This window comes from Bactrocera tryoni, unplaced genomic scaffold (genome assembly GCF_016617805.1).
Source record: "Bactrocera tryoni isolate S06 unplaced genomic scaffold, CSIRO_BtryS06_freeze2 scaffold_11, whole genome shotgun sequence".
Taxonomy (NCBI): domain Eukaryota; kingdom Metazoa; phylum Arthropoda; class Insecta; order Diptera; family Tephritidae; genus Bactrocera; species Bactrocera tryoni.
This window is the reverse complement of record NW_024395824.1, coordinates 5,060,534-5,085,818: the sequence shown is the minus strand read 5'-3', so window position 1 is coordinate 5,085,818 and position 25,285 is coordinate 5,060,534. Positions and strand designations below refer to the sequence as shown.

The 25,285-nt window shown below is 35.9% G+C and overlaps 1 protein-coding gene across 1 annotated transcript in view; it reads right to left on the bottom strand.

Annotated features, from left to right (window-relative positions):
• Nucleotides 1-25,285, bottom strand: part of LOC120779436 (LIM domain-containing protein A) — a 699,457-nt gene that overhangs the window by 171,829 nt on the left and 502,343 nt on the right. Inside the window, exons 4-5 of the mRNA XM_040111673.1 lie at nucleotides 16,615-16,689; nucleotides 16,477-16,545 (exon numbers count right to left, since the gene is read on the bottom strand). Of these exons, the coding sequence (XP_039967607.1) occupies nucleotides 16,477-16,545; nucleotides 16,615-16,689 (144 nt within the window). The remainder of the gene's footprint in view (nucleotides 1-16,476; nucleotides 16,546-16,614; nucleotides 16,690-25,285) is intronic.

Here is a 25,285-nt window from a genome sequence, read left to right as displayed (position 1 = left end):
CCCGTAAGCTAAATCAACAAATACCCAAACGAATAACCCAAACCAAAAACAAAACGAAATTAACAAAAAGCGGAAAAACTGTAAGTGCAACCCATATTTTTTCTATATAATAATATAAAGTGCAAATCATATTTGTTAAAAAATAATACCCAATTGCCAAATTGTGTCCTTAAGAACACTTAAGCATAATTTATTTGTTTTATTGGGTTGACAAAAAGTTGATTTGCACTATTTTATTATATATACATACATACCTGCATATACTTACCCAAGAGAAGAAGTGCAATAATAAAATATATGCATATATTTTGCCGTCGGCTATTGCATTCTTCTCCTTAAACTAAAATTACATATAAATAAATATACACTCGCTAATACCTACGAATAGCGCACCCATCCACATTATATTTGTTGGTGACGAAAATTGCTAGCGAACAGCACGTCAAAAGACAAATACCCAGTAGGAAATTAAAAAGGTGACCCAGTAGGAAAAAATACAAAACCCTGCAAAAGTTTAATTTATCGATTTTTTTTCTACGAATCATCGGAAATTTAATAATTTCATATAAATATTAACAATCGGACACCATCGATATAAAAACAATAAAATTAATTTGAAATTAAATAAATAAATCACTATACAAAAAGTTTTTAAAATTTGTTTTCTTACATTTTCGTAACCCTACGCGACTTATTTTTCTCATTTAACCCAAATATTAAATATATCTTACCGAAAAATGGAAATGGAAGATTTTAAAATTACAACAACAGATTTGATTGAATTCGTGGAAGACCATCTTCAGACCCAAAGTGAAGATGAATCGGTCTATACCCTAGAAATTAAAAGGGTCGAACTAAATTCGCTTTATGAAAAAGCAAAGCGCTCATACGATACGATTAGAAGAATTTCTCGCGAAAGTCATGAAACCATCGATTTCTTTAAAGTGAAAGAAAAATACCAAAAAAGTTATCGAATGTACCTCTCTTGCTTAGCTTCCATCAACGAAGATGTAGATACGCGTAAAACACAGGTGTCAACCCAACCCATTAAGGAAAGGACTTCAGAAGCCACAATGATGGATTTCGCCCCTGCAGTTCACCTTCCACCATGCGACACCGACATCTTTTACGGAGATTACACAACTTGGCCCACTTTTCGGGATATGTTTACAGCCCTGTATATCCGTAACCCAAGGATTAGTAATGTTGAAAGACTCTTTCACCTTACTCAGAAGACCCGAGGAGAAGCAAGAGAGGTTATTCAAAACGCACCCCTGACAAATGATGGTTTCACACTCCCCTGGAAAAATTTAGTCGACCAATACGAAAATAAGAGGTTGCAGGTAAACACCCAATTAAAGACCCTTTTTAACCTACCCCAAGTAACTCAGGAAACAGGTTGTGCTATAAAAAGCTTACAACGTTCCGTTAATAACGTTTTAACTAATTTAAATAACCTTGAGATTGACACACAAAGCTGGGATCCGATATTGATATATCTTTGTAGTTCAAAACTACCTAAACAAACTCTCGAAACATTTGAATACACCCTAGCAGACAATTCAGATATACCGACGTGGTCAAATTTCGACAATTTTTTAACCCACAAATACAAAACCCTCGAATCTGTTGGAAATTTCAAAGCTTCAGTAGCAAAATTACCCCCATTCCACACCGGTATAGTTAAAAGAACAGATGAAAAGAAATAAACACTTTTTATGCAAACGTGGCTGAAACGCCATTTGCTAGACCCTCTAATACTCAAAGAAATAGTAATTTCAACTTTACTCAACATAATATAGAAACAGAAAGCTGTAAGCTCTGCGAAAAGCAACACCCGATTCGAGAATGTCCCAAATTTCTAGCAATGAATGTAGAGATACGTATCTCCGCAATCAAAAAATATGGTGATTGCTATAATTGCTTGGCCATATCACATAACTACAAGAACTGTGTGAGCAAATTCTCGTGTCGTAAATGTTACAAAAAACACAATACTCTGATACACAGAGAATCCAGCTTTCGACCTGAATCAACTCCGGAAATGCCAAACGTCACTAGTTCGAGCCCTGAAAACGCTTCAAGTACCGCATTACCCACCCAAAGCACAAATACAACTCGACAATCCTACACAACAACTATACAGTCCACTAAATCATCAACCCAAGACCCACCCAACCCAAGTAGGAAGCAGATATTACTCGGTACTGCAATGGTTCAAGTAGAACATAATGGCCAGCGATATTCCGCGAGAGCTCTAATTGATTCAGGATCGGAAGCCACATTTATATCTCGAAGACTTCAAAGAAGTTTGGATATACCCACCCACTCTGTATCAGCCCAAGTGACCGGACTAAACAATGCAGTTTCAGCAACACCAACGAGTATTTGTGAAATCACACTTTGCTCACCCTTAAACACCAATTATAAGCTATCAGCACAGGCATTTATACTAAATAGCCTAACTGATAATTTACCCTCATACCCCATAGATCCAAAGCAGTGTCTTAAAAATCTTGGATTCACATTAGCCGACACTCAATTTCACAAACCCAGACCCGTGGATATACTAATCGGTAGTGATATCTATCCCAGTATTTTACTCAATGGAGTAAAACGAAACGTACTAGGTTCACTCTTAGCTCAAGAGACAGAATTCGGATGGATATTGTCCGGACCCATCACCCAACCCACCCAAAATTCCACCATAGTTTCATTTCACAATAAAGTGAACCCTGAGAATCTACTCACACGTTTTTGGGAGGTGGAGGAAATCCCAAAGGAATCCGTAGTTTCCAAATCAGATCAAATCTGTGAGGAAATTTTCCAAAAAACTACCCGTCGTAATCCAGATGGGCGCTATATAGTAACCCTACCCTTCAAAGAACCCGACAATATTGATATCGGATACTCTAGACATATAGCGTTGGCCCAATTCCTCCGAAATGAACGAGCTTTACTTAAAAAACCCGAAGTGAAGGCAGAATATGACAAAGCAATTATGGAATATTTGGAACTCGGACAAATGAAGAAAGTGGAGTATGACCCTTCTGGTAAAGCGACGCAATATTACTTACCACACCACGCAGTCATTAAACCCGACCGTATAACCACGAAATTGCGTGTTGTATTTAATGCATCTTGCCCCACGTCAAATCACAAAAGTTTGAATGACGTCTTACATATCGGGCCTACTTTACAAAAGGACCTTGTCATTCTGATCACAAATTGGCGACTCTTCCAATTCGTTTTTAATGCGGATATTCAAAAAATGTACCGGCAAATACTCGTAGACCCTAATCACACTCGGTTCCAAAGGATATTATTTAGGAAGTCCCCGGAAGACACAATAGAAGACTTCGAATTGCAAACAGTCACGTTCGGCATAAATTGTGCGCCGTATCTAGCGATCCGTACCCTCATGAAGCTAGCTGATGATATAGAAGAAACCCACCCATTAGCAGCCAAAATACTTCGCCAGGAAATGTATGTAGACGATGTTTTAGCTGGAACACATGACCTGACCACGGCAAAGTCAGCACGAGATGAACTCATTTCCGCTCTGAAGTCCCCAGGATTCGCTCTGCGAAAATGGACCTCCAATGACCCACACATTCTAAAGGGACTTCCACAGGATCATCTTTTAGAAACGGAAACACTAAACCTTTCGGAACCCGAGAACACCAAAACCCTGGGCATTCGATGGAACTCTAAAAAGGATTCATTTTTCTTCTTCGTTAACCCAATGGAGAAAAAAACCCGCACACACCAAACGTGAAGTTTTATCAGCCACAGCAAAATTGTTTGACTCAGCCGGTTGGCTTAGTCCAATAATAATCACGGCAAAAATAATTATGCAACAAATATGGCTAGATAAAACTGACTGGGATGAAAGCCTGAAGCCACTCACCCTTCATCGATGGAACAGCTGCGTAAAGTATTACGACAACATAAACAAAATTGAAATACCCAGGTGGACCCATTTTAACCCAGCGGCCACCATTGAATTCCACGGTTTCTCTGATGCTTCAGAAAAAGCATATGCCGCGACACTTTATATAAGGGTTTCAGTTGGATGCAAAATATGGACAACTCTCTTAGTCTCAAAAACAAGAGTTGCTCCCATTAAAACCGTATCCCTACCCGGATTGGAACTCTACGGAGCGGTTCTATTAGCTAACCTTGTTAACTCTACCCTATCCCAACTACACTTAACCCAATATAAAAGTTGTTTTTGGACTGACTCAACCATAGTTCTTGCTTGGTTAAACAAACCACCCTGTTCATGGACCACTTTCGTTTCTCATCGAGTAGCTGCAATCACCGAGAAAGTAGGAGTCGAAAATTGGAACCATGTGGAAAGCCAAGACAATCCCGCAGACTTGGCAAGCCGAGGATGTACACCCACCGATCTATTGAATTGCAACCTCTGGTGGCATGGACCCCAATGGCTACAACATGAAAAGGAGCATTTTCCAGCATCGGAGAAAACATACAACACTACCGTGGAATTCAAACCCGTTAAGACGTTTGCGATAACCACCCAAGAGGATATACTCGAAAGGTTTTCCTCATTCCCCAGAGCTATTCGTGTTATCGCTTACCTATTCAGGTTTTGCGCAAATGCCTCACCGAGGAGGCGAGAAATTGATTAATCAAACCACGAAATAACCCCGGAAGAGTTGAAAACAACCCGAATGAAGTTAATTATTCACACCCAAAAAACACATTTCCGAGAAGAATATGATGCATTGACCCGTAAAATCCAAATACATAAGAAAAGTTCATTATTGACTTTAAATCCATTCATTGACCCTAAAGGAGTTATGCGAAGTGACGGAAGATTAACCAATTCCGCAGCGCTATCATATAATGAGCGCCACCCTATCTTATTACCCTATAATAGTCGTATAACAAAATTACTAACTCAATTTACCCATTTAGCAACGTTACACGGCGGAAATCAGCTAGTTCTCCGACTCCTAAGGACAGAATTCTGGATACCCAAAGCAAAGATGCTGATTAAAACAATAATTCATCAATGCAAAACGTGCATCATACACAACAAGGCTCAACAAACCCAAATAATGGCAGCTCTTCCAAATGAACGAACCATCCTAACCCGGCCGTTTGCTGCCACTGGTACCGACTTGGCTGGACCTTACGACATCAAAAACTATACTGGGAGAGCATGTCTAATCACCAAAGGATATATATGTGTATTTGTATGCTTCTCAACTAAAGCAATACATCTCGAACCCGTTAGCGATCTCACTACGCAAGCCTTCCTAGCAGCATTCTCCCGTTTCTTCTCGAGGCGTGGATGTCCCGCCAATCTTTATTCCGACAACGGAACAAACTTTATAGGAGCTTCACAGTTGCTAATGAAAGATCGGCGTGAATTATTACAGACACTTCGAACTCAAATTACATCTCTCCATAGCCATCAAAATATCTCATGGCACTTCAACCCACCAGGAGCTCCACATATGGGGGATTATGGGAAGCAGGCGTAAAAGTCTAAAAACCCACCTAAAAAAATCGCAAAATTACAAAAATTCACGTTTGAAGAATTTGCTACCCTCTTGACCCGCATTGAAAGTTGTTTAAACTCTCGGCCAATAAGCCCCATAAGCGACGACTCATCAAACTTGGAACCTCTAACTCCAGGACACTTCCTTATAGGTTCCCCATTGTTAACCCCTGCCGAACCCAATTTAGAGGATGCAAACTTAAGCATCGTGAACAGATGGCAGAAACTAAAAATACTCTACCAGCACATTTGCAAGAGATGGAAAGAAGAGTACCTTAAGGAGCTACACAAACGATACAAATGGAAATATCCACAACGTAATGTTGAAGTTAACGACTTAGTCGTTATAAGAAACGAAAATATTTCACCCAACGAATGGAAGCTCGGTCGAATCCAAAAGGTCTTCCCCGGCTTAGACAATAAGACACGAGTGGTTGAAATCCGAACTGCTCAAGGCACAATAACCCGCCCCATCACAAAAATTGTGATATTAAACACAGAATAACATACAAGTTTTCTCTTCTTTTTTTTAGTGAAATGGCCCCAACAATCACCAACTCACCCAAACCTCGTCGTATGAGCTCGACCATTACCATCCGGTCCCGTAGCGCAACCCGTAGCATTACGCCAATTTCGGAAGACGAAACGATGTCACGACGCATGCGGCGTTTCAAGTCGACCCTTCCCACTATTCGTGAGGAAAAGGAATGTGATGATCGCACAACCCGAAAAACGATCTCACATCACAGAAAACCCACGTCACATCGTCATGTCGCTTGCGGAATATGCAAGAAAGACCACCGTCTAGTGACTTGCGCTACATACTCTTCATACAATATAAGCAAAAAATACGAAGCAGTAATAAAGCATCACTACTGCGTTAATTGCTTAGCCAGGTCGCACAAGACAGAAGGATGCACAAGCAAAAATCGATGTTCCACTTGCCATGGGCAACATCATTCATCCCTACACGGACATCCAAGGCTATACCCGACCAACGATGCCAATGTTGTTGAGAAACATCCACTTGCGATAGAGACCCGATTACCATCCTTACTGGCTAAGCAGACCCTAGTACCCACATTGAAGATCCGATTAAGATGCGATGGCGAATGGTACAAAGTTCGAACCATTTTGAACCCTACCCTAAAAATTACAAATATAGCGGCCGAACTCGTTAAAAAATTAAAACTGCCAATTACATACCTCAACACGTATCGTATTTGTAGCATCAAAATAAGCTCAAATAATGACACAAAGTTTTGTCTGGAATGTAACGCAGTAATCACCCACAATTTACCCAAAAAACCCTATGAGCGAGATCTAAGTGACGATGTGCAAATGCGCTTTGAACACTTAGTTCTCGCTGACCCTCAATTCCACAGCAACAAAGAGATATCGTTGGAGATTGGAGCGGATATATACCCTCAAATCATCAGAAGTGGACTATTCAAACCCGATAATGGTACAGTGGTAGCGCAGAATACAGCATTTGGCTGGACCCTTACTGGCACCATCTAACCCTAAGTATACTGCTGATAATTACTCCAATCAATCTCAAATTTTTCAATCAATATGTTACCCTACTAATACTCAATTATTTCGCAGATTCTGCAAGGTGGCCGGGATGTTTAACCCAAACAAATACTCCTCTGCATTACTCCCACAAATTACATAAAGTAATAGAGGCGTAATGCAGAGGAATATAAACCGCCCCAACTTCACTCAACAGAAAAGAAGGAAAAACAAAAGGAGAATAACTTTCCCGCGCTTTTTGCCTTAAGGCATATTATTATCCCGCCAACGCAGCGAACACGAAGTGAGATCTTCTACAAGCAATCCAAGTGAACACGGAGCAACACAACAAATAAAATACAAGTGAACACGGAGACAAGTGTAGTTTAATTAAACAAGTAATAACACAAAACTCTTTCCTTTTAAATTAACAACAAAGTGAACAACTACCATATAAAGTACAAGTCAAGTACAAACTCTAATTACAACACAACACAATACGGATACAACCCAGGAATCCACACATCTACAGCGAGGGAATCAACAACAACAACCCAGGAATAAGGAAAATTGAACTCGAAACAGGTTACATTAATAAGTTAAATTAACATAGAATTACATATTTATATCTCCAAGTAACCCACTTAATCATTATTGATTACACACACACACATTTATATATATGTATATACCCTGATACATGTTAAAGTGAAATATCCTAGTACATATATACCCTAATATATATTAAAGTGAAATTTATAACGTTAAAACTAAACTAAATATCTTTTAATTAAACGCAATCGGCCCCATCCGTCGACATACCCCGACAGACCATTTGAACCACCAATTGGAAGAAGGGAATAATTACAAAAAGTTCGAACTGAGATAATTAGAAAAAACTGATTTACTCTCAACGTATAGATCAAATACCCATGATATCTTAAAATGAAATGTAGTAAACATTGTTGCCGATAATATGCTGTAAAAAAAAAAAAAAATTATGTAAAGAAAAATAAAGGTTAGGGTAGTTTGAAATTCTTGGAATTATTCCCTTTTTCCAATTTATGAAAATAAAGACACAAATATTAAAGAATATTAGCATTTATTATATTAATAACATAAAGATATTGTATTAATCCTCATCTACATATATCAGCACCATCCAATGTGGTTGTGGGCCAAGTCAAAATCAAATCTTATACTCTTCTTCTATATTACTGAACTGATGAGTGCACTTTTTTTTGCATTTACAATCACGTTCTTTATGGTTTTTGCCTCTACTAACCTCCCTGTGCTTGTACTTGTGTACGATTGATCCAATAGACGCTGTGCTTTTTGTATTTTCTCTTTATAAAGGTGAAAATTACGTACCCCTCTTTTCTTCTTTTATGGAATGTTAATCTCATCAGACCATAAACCACAACGTTTGTATTCAAGGTCAAGTGTCAACTAAATAACTGATAAACAAAAAAAAATCGCGATGATCTAAGCAGCCGGCTAACCTGCCAATCAAATTCAGTTATTTCTAACGGTTTAAGTGAATAAAATTGTCAAATTAAAAGGACCTTTAATTGTACGACAAAAGGTTGTTAGTTGGAAGAAAGAAATAAATCCATGATTTATTCCCTTCTTCCAACTTACATTTTTTTGGCCGCTAGTATTACAATGGGGTTTAACATTTTTATTTCTTTCTTCAACCTGACGCGTAGTTTTACGATTGAAAAGAGCTAATATGAGTAAAAATCTATTTCGTCAAAAACGGCTTTTATTCCCTTCTTCCAATTGGTGGTTCATTTGGTCCATAGTATATTTTCTTTGATTTTCTTTACATTAATTTTCCAAAAATAAGTATTTATTAGTTTGTTCGATATTTTTTGGCACTACATGATGAGCAAAATTTTTTTCGGTTGGTTTTGCAAATAAACGCACTGCAAATGGAGCATTTTACATCAGACTTAGACTTGCAGCAACTACAAATTCCTCGCTTTCGATCTCCTGAACTAGAAGCATTTTTAGAGCAGACCACAGGTGCTGTGGAATGTGTTCGTATTTCTCTCAATAACTGCGCTGAAAATTGTTGTTGAGGTAATTTAGTGCGTTTCATCATAAGAAAGTGCAAGTTGCCGCAAAATTTTGGTCTCCTCCGATTCCGATCAGCTGGAGTCCATGAAACATCGATTTCGGAAAAAATTATGTACGCATTCAAAGCGGATATATCTAATATATTTGCAAATACAATGTTTGGCCATCGATTTGTTTCGCGTTTCGACGTGTAGGAGCCAATCATTTGATCAGCAGTATCAACGCCACCTAAAGATATGAAACATAAAAAATTATTGGCAGGCAAAAAACTATTTGTAGACCTTTTGTTGAATTGTAAAAAGAAACAATCTCTCATCAACTTTATCTTTCTTGTGCATTGTACTAATCAATATAGTTGCTTTGTTTTTGTGGCTGATGTATGATACTAATGTCGCAATGTCATTGAATGCAAATGTAGATTTGTACGATGGAAGATTCTTCACAGTCAGCAATTTCGGAGGTATGAAAGTTTTATTTTTGCGAACCGTTCCCACGTATGTAAGTTTTCTCTCATGAAGTTTTTTTACCAACTCAAATGTGAAAAAAAAATTGTCAGTTGTTATATTTTGCCCTTTCAAACCTTCTGTCAAGTCCAATGCAACGCCTTCTCCTTGGTTCTTTTCGGGCTTAGCATTTCTAGGTTTACCAAGGTATGGTTGTATTTTCCATACGTAGCCGGACTTTGAGTCCACGGATAACCAAAACTTCAAACCATATTTTGCTGGTTTTGATGGCATAAACTGTCGAAAAGAACATCGCCCCTGAATGCAACAAGTTGCTCATCAACCGTGACATTTTCATGGCAGTTGTAGAACATTGGAAGAAGTTGTTGCCAACGGTCCCACAAGTCACGAATAGGAGCAAATTTAACGCTACTACGCGTTTGTTGTCGACTCAAAACATCATCGAAACGAAGCGCACTAGTAATCTTGTGGAATTGATTTTCAGACATAATTGATCGTAAAATTGGGCGACCAAATTTTGAATCAAATAAACCATGAACATCTTCATTTTTGCCGCTGCCATTGAGTAAGTTTATATTAGCAAAATATTTTACTGAAATAAGAAAAACAAGAATGTACTCACCGACATACGCCTGCAAGAATAAGCACAGCTACATATGCGCGCAATATGTCATCATCAATATCGCCCCATTTGTCATCGAACTTGACTCTGCCGTACTTATTAGTATTTTCTATCACAATTTTTTCTATTGGAGGCGGAAAAAACAACAAAAAAGCTGAGACAATGTCATGGCATCTGGACACTGCAAATCGAGTTGGTCCTGGTTGTGTTGAGATAATATTCTCAACCGCAGATCCAATATGCTGAGGTAATGGTGTGGCACTCCATACCATCTTGTTTTTAGCAATAAATAAGGAATCAACAGAGCCACTTAGAGCTAAGAGAGGTTCCGGTTCACTATCTGTTTCAGACTCATTTGTTTCATAATTTTCCGAATTATAATCAATATCGCAATCTGAGATATCCGATTCACTTTCTGCTTAGAGCACTTCTCGTATCTCGTCTTCATTCGCGTGCGCCATTTCATAAGTAAACACGTCCGAACTCTCGAAATCAACACACAAACTGAACAAATTCGCATAAACATTCGTGATTCTCTACCACAAAATGCCAAAAGGGGGAATCTCGCAATTATTTTTTGCACTAGCTATGTTGAGTAAAGAAAAATGCAAACGGGGGAACCCCTCGCCTAGTTTTTATTTTACCAGAGTTGAGTAAATAATAAAATAATAATACTTAGCAAGTATTGAACCAAACTAAATATAAAGACTAAGATTAAATTGTCATTTTGTATGAAAACTGCAGCATGGACCAAATGGTCCTCTAACCTAAGATTCGTAAGTTTTTTCTAACCTAACAGCAGGGTTAAGACAAATTTTATTACAAATATATAATTGCTAGTAGTGTTAAGTGCTTATGCTGATGCCCGCAAAAAGTAAATTGCTTGAATGATTGTTAATGTGCACAAATTTTTAAATCCTTATTTAAATAAAAAAGGGAACATAATTAAAAGTGAGTGTAACTCCCGCATTTCACGTGAAACTAAATGCAACAAACAAATGGTCCTTCGAGCCTCTTACACAGGCACCTAAAATAAATAAATACAAAAAACAAGTAAGGAAGGGCTAAGTTCGGGTGTCACCGAACACTTTATACTCTAGCATGATAAAGTGATAATCGAGATACCTCAGCTCAAATACCGTATTTGTGTACAATTTTATTCCGCTATCATCATTGGTTCCTAATGTACTATATATTATACAGAGAAGGCATCAGATGGAATTAAAAATAGCGTTATATTGGTAGAAGGCGTGGTTGTGAACCGATTTCACCCATATTTCGTACATGCTATCAGGATGTTAAGAAAATATTATATACCGAATTTCATTGAAATCGCTGGAGTAGTTCCTGAGATATGGTTTTTGGTCCATAAGAAGGCGACGCCACGCCCGTTTTCAATTTCAAAAAAAAAAGCCTGAATGCAGCTTCCTTCTGCCATTTCTTCCGTAAAATTTAGTGTTTCTGACGTTTTTTGTTAGTCGGTTAACGCACTTTTAGTGATTTTCAACATAACCTTTGTATGGGAGGTGGGCGTGGTTATTATCCGATTTCTTCCATTTTTGAACTGCATATAGAAATGCCTGAAGGAAACGACTCTATAGAGCTATAGCTATAGTAGTTTCCGAGATATGTACAAGAAACTTTGTAGGGGGCGGGGCCACGCCCACTTTTCCGAAAAAATTACGTCCACATATGCCTCTCCTTAATGCGATCTTTTGTGCCAAACTTCACTTTAATATTTTTATTTATGGCTTAGTTATGACACTTTATAGGTTTTCGGTTTTCGCCATTTAGTGGGCGTGGCAGTGGGCCGATTTTGCCCATCTTCGAACTTAACCTTCTTATGGAGCCAATAAATACGTGTACCAAGTTTCATCACGATATCTCAATTTTTACTCAAGTTATAGCTTGCACGGACGGACGGACGGACAGACGGACGGACGGACAGACAGACATCCGGATTTCAACTGATCACTTTGGTATATATAACACTATATCTGACTCTTTTAGTTTTAGGACTTACAAACAACCGTTATGTGAGCGAAACTATAATTCTCTCCTTAGCAACTTTGGTGCGAGAGTATAAAACAACACTTACATGCGGTATCGCAGACAGCTATAACAAGCAACGTGGGAAGAGGATAAAAACACGGAAACGCCGAACAAAATTAAAACATGAAAAGAGAAATAACAGGAGAAAGAAGAAAGTTGCTTATTGCTACCCATAAACGCTTGGCGGAGAAAAAGGTGAGTCCATTCCAATTAAATTTTTAATATAATTGCAATGCATAAATGCATAAAATTATGCACACATGTACAGATGTTTAAAATACAGTTTGAACTGTAATTTGGCGTACAGCTAATTGTAAAAAGCCCAACTATTCTTAAGGGGTCCCGGGGGTCTAGAATTAAAAAAAAAAACAGATTTTTTTTTTGTTTGATAGTTCGAAAGTCTAGTGCTTTAAGAATATACTGTAAACTTTTTGGAAGGATCCACTTCGAAGATGGGCAAAATCGGCCCACTGCCACGCCCACAAAATGGCGAAAACCGAAAACCTATAAGGTGTCATAACTAAGCCATAAATTAAGATATTAAAGTGAAATTCGGCACAAAGGATCGCACTAGGGAGGGACATATTTGGACTATTTTTTTTGGAAAAGTGGGCGTGGCCCCGCCCACCAATAAGTTTTTTGTACATATCTCGGAAACTACTATAGCTATTGCTCTATAGAGTCGTTTCCTTCAGGCATTTCTATATGCAGTTCAAAAATGGAAGAAATCGGATAATAACCACGCCCACCTCCCATACAAAGGTTATGTTGAAAATCACTAAAAGTGCGTTAACCGACTAACAAAAAACGTCAGAAACACTAAATTTTACGGAAGAAATGGCAGAAGGAAGCTGCATCCAGGCTTTTTTTTTAAATTGAAAATGGGCGTGGCGTCGCCCTCTTATGGACCAAAAACCATATCTCAGGAACTACTCCACCGATTTCAATGAAATTCGGTATATAATATTTTCTTAATACCCTGATGACATGTACGAAATATGGGTGAAATCGGTTCACAACCACGCCTTCTTCCAATATAACGCTATTTTGAAGTCCATCTGATGCCTTCTCTGTATAATATATACGTATACATACATTAGGAACCAATGATGATAGCGGAATAAAACTTTACACAAATACGGTATTTGAAAAATATGTAAATGACGAATAATGAAATCTCGATTATCACTTTAACATGCGAGAGTATAAAATGTTAGGTGACACCCGAACATAGCCCTTCCTTACTTGTTTAAGATAGCTTTTTTTGGACGCCATTTTTAATATTGTTAAAAAAATGTGGTACTTCTCAAAAGTGTATAAATAAACTGTAAAAATTTTAAATCGATTGTTTTTTTTTAAACCTTAAAAAAAATCCAGAAAACACCCTTAATTTGAGGGTTCTAGACCACCGGGATCCCTTAACAGAAAAACCAGTTAGACATTATATATGTACCGAAATAAGGGAAAAAATTAAGGTGCCTGCCAACTATTTTTTTGTGTTTCCAAACACACTGTAACAATTATCAAAATCAAAAAAAAAAAAAACAAGAAAAAATTTTAACTTCGACTGCACCGAAGCTAATATACCCTTCACAGGTGCATTTATTTTAGTAACTATGTGTCCAGTTTGTATGGAAGCTATGTATATGCTATAGTAATCCGACCACAACAATTTTTTCGGAGATTACATTGTTGCCCTAGAAAATAACCTGTGCCAACTTTTGTGAAGATACATTGTCAAATGTGAAAGTTTTTCATACAAGTTTGATTCCGATCGTTCAGTTTGTATGGCAGCTATATGTTATAGTGGTCCGTGTTTAAATGAGTTAAGCATCCACCTCCTCTACCCGGTAAAACTGGCGCATCCTAATGCTATAGTGTAATTCACCACGGCTGATGACACTACTGCACAACCCAACACATCTGTACGCCAACCCACTTAACAAAAAGGATGGGCATCGGGAAAGCGCGCTCACTTCGTTACAAACCATTCGCTATCAACATTCGACGTATACAAGCCGCACTTTTACTTTTCGATTCGATACTGCACCGCACATCAACATTCTACATTTGACATTTAATTTTAAGAAAGGGAATCTTTGTATAAAGTTAAATTCCTCTTAAATAAACTATATTTTATACTACACACTTAAGTGATAAGGTGTTTTCATTTCAAATGTGCGTGATAACCATTTAGACAATTTAGTGATTCCCAAAGTACTAATAGAGATACATACATATGTATCTATTTGTTACAAGATTAAACAGTCCGATATCGGCAGTTCCGACAAATGAGCAGCTTCTTGAAGAGAAAATGACGTTTAGAAAATTGTAAAAAGATATCTTAAAAACTGAGGGACTGGTTCGTATATATACAGACAGACAGACAGACGGACGGACAGACGGACATGGCTGAATCAGCTCAGTTCAACATACTAATCATTTATATATATATTTTATAGGGTCTCCGACGCTTCCTTCTGGGTGTTACAAACTTCGTGACAAACTTAATATACCCTGTTCAGGGTATAAAAAAAAACAATTTAAAGTCAAGTGAAAGTTTTTCATACAAGTTTGATTCCGATCGTTCAGTTTGTATGGCAGCTATATGTTATAGTGGTCCGATATCGGCAGTTCCGACAAATGAGCAGCTTCTTGAAGAGAAAATGACGTTTAGAAAATTGTAAAAAGATATCTTAAAAACTGAGGGACTGGTTCGTATATATACAGACAGACAGACGGACGGACGGACAGACGGACATGGCTGAATAAGCTCAGTTCAACATACTGATCATTTATATATATACTTTATAGGGTCTCCGACGATTCCTTCTGGGTGTTACAAACTTCGTGACAAACTTAATATACTCTGTTCAGGGTATAAAAAAAAACAATTTAAAGTCAAGCATTCTTACTTGCAGGTTTCGGTGTTACCCCTGATAAAGCAACAAGCAGGATCGCCTATAATAAATAAGCAATGGCGAACAAAAAAGAATTGTAAATACATAGTACATATGTGCATATATGTATGTATAATAAATGTACTCAATTGTATAAAAAATTCATACATACATACATATGTGCATATACATACATACCAAAATATGTATACTACTGTGATCAAATTGAAAGGTGAATTTTTAATTTATACTTCGCGTGCTTTTCGAATCGGTAATTTTTTTTAAGTTGGTAGTACTCTTAGCGACATCTGTACTAAATTTCACGTCAAAATATTCATTAATATTTGATTTTCAACTAATATCGTGCCGCAACCACCGCATTCGTTTGATTTACCTTCGCAAAACTTCTGGCTATTCAGCAAATTCACATGACCACTCTGAAGACACCGTTTTGACTCAATTGTGGATATAAAAGCTGAATCGAAGAAGGCTCTGATGGCCATTCGTTGGAAAATTCGTTGGCATAAGTGTATTGCAGTGGTAACAACACGATCGCTATAACATATAGGCATAACTAAAAGAACAACAACAACATAACAGTGGATGTTTACGTATGTACCCTGCCAGCCACGAGCGGTTAACAAACCAGTGAAACAGTAGGTAGTAAAGTAGTGAAAAAGGGGTTAGATTTCCATAGGCCGCGTGAAGATTCTAACCACTTTCCCCCTCACACGTACATATACATGTGATCACACATCTCTGTTGCGCTCATTCAGCAGTGTCATATAAAAAAGTATATCTGTCCTGCTCTAATATCCCCAATCGACGGCTGATGCAGGGCTGCATTTTCTCTTTTTAAACAGCTGATGCAGGGTTACATTTTCTCCTTCCTAATTTAAAACATTTTTAAAATTCCAAGCAATTTAAATTTAATTTTTTTATTTAACTTTATTAATAAACATTTTTTACAGAATTACAAATATGTTCTATAAAAAAATTAATAATATCTGAAAGAAAAGATTAATATTATCTGAAAAAACAACAAAATATATTAAATACAAATAGAATTGACTGTGAAAGAAAGATTATTTATATAAAAATCATAATAATATCCGAAAGAAAAGAAATATCTGATTATTTAAAATATAAAACAAACATTTGTTTTCACATATTATATTGGATTGTGCAGGCCGCATTGAAAGCATAAAATACATATCTATGTACATATGTAATTATTTTTGCGTATTATATTGGACTGCGCAATCCAATTTCAAACAACACACACTTATTTTCACATATCTACTTAACAATTGATATTTGCTGCTTCTGATGATATTGGAGCTGCTGCTGTTTACAATTCAGCTCTGATTTCCAATGCTATAAAAACAAATGAAGTAATTATTTGCAAATTATTAAAAAGAAATCACATACAAATCATTTACTTGCCTTCTTGTTGTACGAGCCTCCTTTACGATGCACAATGGTTCCTAGGACCACATTTTCTGGCCAAAATTCAAATAACTGTAATATAGTTTTGAAAGTTTTCTTATATATAGTAAATAGGGTTTATAGAAAGAATGGGAGTGTTTAAAAAGCCGCTACGCGCATCCATCTAATATACAGTGACTCAAACAAATGACCCCGTGGGGAATATTTTGCCATAGCAAGAATACTTTCCTTTCGAATTTTTTTTAAGTTTTTTATTAAAATACAATTCAACACAAATAGAGCAAATCAACGTTAAACATTCTGCACAAAATTTCATAAAATTCGATGAGTTTTCCCAAAATTTTGAACTTTGTATTTAGAGCTTTAAAACAAATTGCGAGTACGCAGCCCAATGAATTTTGGTATAAGGAAGTACACGTTTTCGTCGGCTCAGACTGCGCAATGATTTTAACAATATTTTTGAAAACTTTTTTCATATAACGTATAAATTTTTTTTAATTTTCGTTGATTTGTAATAATTACCGTATATTCTCTTGGAAACTTTCAACTACAAAAACAATTTTCCTTATACGAAAAATATTCTCTAAAACTGTGGAAAATTTTACAAAATAGGTTTGAAATTTAAATAATTTCTGATTTTTATTGGGTGATATTTTTATAATATTTGTATGTATGTTTAAACTTATTACCGTTAGTAGTAAATAGTAAAATATTTTTTAGTTAACATATAAGAAGCTAACACCAGCGTAGTAACATATGTACATAAATATTAAATTGAATCATTTTCTAATTCTAAATTATTTAATAGCTCTTCGTATCCACAGTTAAGGCCCAAATTACATTCATCGTTCTCATCATTTTCATCAACGTCGTTTGCAGAAAATGTATAAGCGTCACCATCCGCAGAGCTTAATAAAGCAATAACTTCCTTAGGATGTTGCATTCGTTTTTGTTTTTTTATGCGTTTGTCGAAGCTAATGCTAGAAATTAAAGGATCTGATGTATCAAAAGCTCTATTAATCACGTCAGTTAGATTGCTAATTCGGCTGTTTTTCCGAGCATGATGTACCCTATCCGATTTATAAATTTTATTTTGCGATTCTGAGGCTTCTTCACCAAAATAACCAATTGAAAGTACCATGTTTTCGATGATCTTTTTGGAGTGAACTAAGACTTTGTGCACAGTTGCTGTCATCGGGCACCAGGGATATTTTTGCATTATAAGTTCGGCGGTCCGGAAGCAGAATAATTCAAACTTTGCTAAATTTAATGGAAGTTGGCAAGATAAACATATTAATATTATCTTTAAATTGTATATAAGTTCCTTGTTTACACCAATAATTTTAGCAAATAATTCGTGATTTTGAAATGCGCGGCGCGAAGTATTTCCGTCGTTTGTATTGCCAAATCCCCCAATTTTTGGTTTAAGCCGAGACGTGTCCAAAACAAACATTGAATATACTTTTTTTCTTCTGCGACGATGTGTTTATCTGATTCGTTACGTATTTGCCACTTTTTTAAATTTTTTTTATAACTTAAATGAAGTACAAACTCAAAAAACCGAATGACTTGATTTAGGTTTAAATTTCTCTGATTTAAGATTTGTTTCATTTAAAAAATCCTTAGGAGTAGCACCGCATATAGGACAACATTGAGTTGCTTTTGTTCCGGTTAACACATTTAACACTTTTCCATCAATTGCCGTCAAATACAACCTATAATTTATTTCAATTGTTTTCTCATCGTCAATTTTTATTTTAAAGACCTCTAATTTGTCCAGTTCCGCTTTAATATCGTTGTTTTCTTTAGTTATTGTTTCTTTAGTTTCTTTAATATACTCAAGCTTTAAAGGACGACAAAATCGTATAGACTGTGGTGTCCGATTGTACCACAAAATTGTGCGGTTTTCGTCACTCATACGTAATGGAGTAATTGTAGTGGCAAGAAGCGATGAATCAATTTGATGTGATTCAGTTGAATATTTCTGCTTGAAATTAGAATGACCTGTACTGCTGTCAAATCCATAGTTTACAATTAACTCCACTTTCAAAAAGGTTTCTTTCCTATCCTCCATCACCGCGACCATAACATCTCTTTGTAGTATACTAAGCTTCTCTGCTGTGTGTTCAAGCAATCTTTTCAAAGGAACTTTTGCCAAATTTTCGTTAACTACTATTTCCTTCGGTCTGCATGCACATTTCTTACATAATACTTCTTTATAAGAAGGAAAGATATCACAATTTCGGCTAAGACTTTCTTCTCCAATATTTATATATTGTTGTTTGGTAAAGCTATTTTCCAACAAGAAAGCCAACCCCTCTTCAGCAGACATGCGAATTGGACATTTCTCGTCGGTTTTATTTTCTACTAGTTTTCTTATTTTAGACATTTCATTTGAGTTGTTTAAAGTCCTTTTTAAAGTTACAGCCAAATCCATTTGACCTCTTTTACGGGCAGCCGTAGACGCAGCGGACACCATTAAGTCAATATTGTCGCCTTGCTGTTTCGATAATTCCGCGGCTTCTCTTCTTTGCGTTCTTGCAGATTTTTCATTAAATGTAAGGGATTTACGGCCCACTTTTGATGTGCTTGGTATAGAATATGACAACTCCGGTTTCATTATTTCGGTTTTTGTTAAAAGCCAGTTTGCATTTTGTTTTAAAAATACATCTACACGCCGATGACTTTTTCCCCATCTGTCATTAATAAATTTACATATAATTCTATTTTTCCTCTAAATAGACAGTGTATTCATCGGAAACGTCAATTGCAATAACGTTTTCTAACAAAAAATCAAAAACTGCTGTCTGTCTAAGGCACGTGTTTGCCTCCTCCTTCCATACTTCAAATAAATCAGCAAATCGCACGGAGTAGTGGTCTAAGACAAATGTGAATTATTCAAAAATCGCAAAAAAGATCAAAATAATTTTTTGCACACAAACTCCAAATTGAGTTATTTATACAATCACAAACTACCAAGACTACCAACTGCTACCAATTTTTTTAAGCTCTACGTAAAGTTGAAAAATATTACTTAAGCCAAAGTTAATATTTAAATAAATTCTTTTCAAACTTAACAACAGTTGAATGTATTAATATTCGAGAAACAAAATATAATTACCTTTATTGTTAGTTTCCATTTTTTTCTTTTAGTTAATTTTAATTTGTTTATAAAATATTCAGTTTTGAGTTTCAGCCAAATTTCACCACTTGTATAAGCAAATAGGCAAAGTTACAATTTAACTGCTGACCACATAACGGTAAACCGATTAAAGGGAAAACAAAATATGCAATTAACTCATGCGAAGTATCAGCTTAGTGATGGTAAAAAAAACAGACGAAAAATCGGAACTTTTAAAAATCGATTTTGGCCAGAAAATGTGGTCCTAGGAACCATAGTGCGATGGTACGATCACGAATGACATGCGTCTTTCAATCGTTTTTTTGCTTTATGATCCATTTTTTTGTAAACTAACTCAAATTGCTTCACAAAAATGCTATATCTAATTAACTAATAGTTATAATCCAAGTAATAGAAATCACATAGATGGTGGTAGTAGTATTATCTATGAATCAGCCACATTGAAGCGTGGACGGGTAATCTAGTATATATGTATATTTTTTTAATTTTACGTAAATATTGTTATACTACGAAAATATGCTGTAAGGTATCAGTATTTCTCAAAAGGAATTAAGTATTGTTATAATAGGATAAACTTCTCCGTTGAGCCTCTGCCTCTGTCCATGGAAGTAACGGCGAGTTTGCGCGATGACGGGGGGAGCAAAAAATTGCATTGCGCGTATTGCCGCGAAGTTGACAAAATTTCTATGTATCGACATCTCACGGCAACGTCGGCTATGTTTACACTTTTGTTAATTTTCCAGGCTTTATTATTCAAAATTGACTTATGCTCTTTTCAAGTACTACGATTTTTTGATTGGGCTGCATTTTCATAGCGTTGAATATATACAAGTAAAATAGGCTAAATCGAAAAACTGTGAAATAATATATTAAGTTAAAATATATAGTAAAATAATTGTGTGACAGAATAGAGGAGTTCATACAAATGGCAATTTTATAATTTAATACCATATATACAAAATAAAATAAATAAATTTGATCAAAGAGATACAAAATTTATAAGAACACACGCTATTAAATAAAATAATATTTTGTTTTTATTTTGACAATATAATTTAAGGAACTTATAAATTTTAATATCAAAATGTTTTAACTTTTAATTTTAATAAAATTAAAGGCCAACAAGCGGGGCGGCGAGAATACACTGCCGAAGATGATTTGATTTCTGTTAACGATCAAGTTTCCGCACATCGAAGTCACAATGTAGAAAAACGGTAGAGAAGCGTAGGTGTCGACCCGGCGCAGTGCTTAAGTGATGTATTGACGGGCGAACTTCAGGTGACGATTTGTGTCGAACGAATTGTGTCTGCTTTCTCCTGTCCATCCTTTTTGATGAGTGGGTAGGGGTACAGATATGGTGAGTTGTGTTATAGTCATCAGATGTGGTGAATTGCGATGTAGCATTAGGATGCGCCAGTTTTACCGAGTTGAGGGGGTGGATGCTTAACTCATTTAAACAAAATTAAATAAATTTTGAGAGTCGGCTATGACCCACTTTACACTTTTTGTTTGCGAACATTAAAAGATTCTTTAATTTCTTGGCTATTTTTCTTTTCGATTTTATTGAAACTTTTTAATTAAATTATATTTAAAATTCGTTTTGTTATTTTCGAGCAATTGAGGGTAAGTTCCATATGAAAACGAATTGTGGTGGAAAGAGGCGCACAGAAAAAAACGTCAGAATTATGAACGAAAGCATTTGACATCGCTGAACGCATTCCTAATGAATAAATTTGATTTCATTGTAATATTAAATACTAGGAAGTCATGCACAGCTTGCTCGGATCTTATTGGCCAATGACGGTGCGTCTGTGCCTTGTTTGTCGCTTGCGCAAATGTTTGATTTTTTACAAATGGCATATGGAGGGGCATAAGTACGTTCCTATGTATTTACTCTACGATATAAGTTAAAACAAAAGAGTTATAGTAAGTTTCGGAATATTTAAACTGAAAAACAAACCATTTTTTTTTGATTTTGTTAATTATTAATTCATGTAACCTTAAATAAAACCACGCGAAAAGGGCTAAGTATTCTAGTAATATATAAAATATATTTATTATCACGGTCAGCGAACTTTAGAATAACACGTCAAAATGTAACAAAAAAAAATACAACGTATATACATGAACGATAAACATATCCAAACATAGGAAAATTAAAATTAACATACATACGTATGCTAATTTATACATATGTAAATATATACAATGTATATTATACATACATCTATCATCATATTTAAATACTGATATATGTATCTACAAATATGTATATAAGAAATTAAATACTTATATACAGTTGAAACTCTCTATAACGAACGATATAACAAAGTTCTCTTTATTACGAAGCAATTCTAAGAACACTATGTTTTTGGGTCTACTTTGAGTGTAAAATAATCTTCATATAACGAAGCATTTTTTGCGACCGTAACTTCAAGATTAAAGCGTTTTCAATCTCCATATAACGAATTTATTTAAATAATTTTTCGTTTTTATTTACAAATGTACATCACTGGTTGTCAAAACCGAACGCACGCGCACAAAAAAGAAATCGACGTCGCTTTGTTGTGTGTTATTGGTGTTATTATTCTTGCTCTGTGTGTACTTTGTTGCTTTCACAACGCACAAGCAGAGACTGATGCTTTGAACCGTTTATTTTCAATAAAATTGAAAGTGTATTTCGCGGAACCACTGAACTATGCAAGTGACAACTAAAATCATTACCATCTCTCAAATTTCTTGCATTCGCCAACGTTGCCTCTGCATATCGCGATAGTAAGTTGTAAAATGACTACGCGAATAAGAAATTTGGAATTCCTTCTAGCAGATTATCTACTATTTTAAAAAACATATTAACCAATGTCACAGATAAGGCATCCAGTATTTAACGTAAGAAGCTTCGAACTTGTACCTTTGAGTATATTGACGAAGCAATGCTGAAATGGGTATAGGCTACACGTGGTCGGAATCTTCCTCTATCTGCACTAATACTGAGAGAAAAAAGCCAAACAATTCACTGAAGCATTGGGGAGAATTTGAAGCAAGTGTAGGCTGCCTTGCAAAATTTAAAAATCGTCCCGGGATTGTTCAAAAAACGTTGTGTGGTGAAAGTGCTGCCGCCAACATCCAAACTGGAGATGAATGGGTACCGAACGTCTTGCCAATATTGTTAGAAAAATATATCGACAACGACATTATGAATTTAATGCGAAAGCATGGATGACAAGCAAGATTTTCTTTTTTTCTTTTGGCTTTTGAAATTGAACCGAAAGTTTGCTTCTCAACGAAGAAATGTTTTGCTTTTTGTTGACAACTGCGCTGCGCACCCTATTAAAATTGCTTATTTGATGAGTTCGCTACTTCAACCAATGGATCAGAGCATAATTTGTAACATTAAAACGCATTTTGAAAAATATTTAGGCACAAATGGAGGAGAAAGAACCTTCCTCGCGTATAAATTTGCTGGATGCCATAAGAAAGTTAAGCAAAATGTGGAATGTCCAAGTAAAATCCGAGACCATTGCAAACTGTTTTAGAAAAGCAGGATTTGTAAAAGTGGGCACCACAACGAACAACAGTATGCATTGGTACGAAGAAAACTATCTACCACTATTCCACTTCGCCTTTTCAGAGTCTTCATTTAAAACAGTTGCTAATATTAATGAAATATTTAAAGACTACACCAATGTTGACAGTAATGTCAATACCACAGACAACCCTTTCGGCGAAGATATCATCGAAAGTAATCAAGAAAGTTTTGGAGCATAAGCTATCTCAGGTAAAGAAACCATTATAAAGAAAATCCGTGACTTATAATTTTCTGATGTATGTACATTACATACATTATTAACATTATGCACTAGGGCAGGGCGATTTAAAAATCGCCCATTGCTCTATGAAAATCATATTTTAGGGATCAAAGTAAGAAACTTTGCCGAAGGAACCATACCTCTAAAACGAATTTTGATGTCCCCTAATTTGGGTCGAAGTTTTGGGTAAGGGCAAATTTTGAAAAATCCCACTTTAACCCATTTAGAGTACTCCAATCGAGTCCAAATGTATGACCGACCCCTACTAACTTTGGACGGCCGATCCACCCATGCCAGTGGCACACCCCTTGGAACTCCCCTGGGGGGTTCCCCATACAATCATTTCAAAAAATCACCATTTTTGGCCTTTACATGAAAAAATCAGCTAAATGGCTATGTTTTTGAAGTTATACTTCTTATACGAGTTCGGAAAAGGTTGCGATAGATTCAGGTTGCACAACCTTGCTCAATATGAATCTACGCAACCTTGTCTGCGAAGATGTTCGAGCAGCAAGCGAAGCGGTGACAATCGGCGATCGCTTGTTCGTTTCTTTCGGCACAGCTCAGCTTTTCTACCAACAACACAATGTTGCCATGCTTATGCTGTTGTGGTTTTTGTAGAACAATGTTTCAATTTTTGGTTGGTGACATATTCAGTTTAAAATAAATTCTGTTGGGATTCGAACCTACGTGCTCGTCGTCGCTTTTGAAGCGCTTACCACCAACACCACCATTGACACTTGAATTGCGTTGTCCTAATTATGGTTTGGTTATGCAGAAAGAAATATACAATGGATCGCCGATTGTTAACTCTTTCCTTGCTGCTGCTGCGCATATGTATGTTTGTATGCTTGTGCATTATTGAAGTTATACTGCTTTTTCTTTCCTTTGTCTCTCATTTCTGCGAATTCTCAACTATTTTATGTGACCTTTGGTTAAAATACTCTGCGTTGGTCCATTTTTTGGAAATCGACCTACGATGACGAAGTATTTTTTCGTTTTATCTGACAGCGTAAGGTTAAGAAGTTCATTTCTTATTTTGTCCTATGCCTTTTTAAAAAATATGTTTCTTCGAAAATCATTCGCTTACAACAGATAAAACGACTTCTGAGTGGTGATTCTAATGAATGAATTCCTTTTGGTTGAAACGCTCTGCGTTGACCGTTGAAAAGTTAAGACTATACTTCTCAGGATCATTAATTTCTTCAAAGAAATTAATGACCTTTAGAAATATGTATATTTGCATTATTTCGTTGTCATTTCCATATTCGTAGCAATAGAAGTTCTATGGCATAAGTAAAGTAATGGCCGCCGATTGTCACCCCTTGCCGCTGTAGCAGCTTCGCCTATGTGTATACAAATAAATATTTTTCTTACTAATAGAAATTAAATTTATCACAGCAATATTATGTATATGTATATTATGTATATTGCTGTGATAATATACTGACTTAAGTATGGTTTGGTTATGCATGTATATAAGAAACATACGATGGTTCTAATAATTTTGTTTAAGTATAGAAATATGCTTTTGTAGAACATTTGCTTTCGCAAACATACAGACAAATGTGCAAACGACATAATATATGTATTTATGATTGTTTCGCATTTTGCTTCTACGCCGGTCAAATTTCTATACAAAAATCGCCTGAAATGTGTGAGAAAATAAAAAATGGACAACTAGGGCAAAAAATTTCGGCACTTTCAAATTAATTAA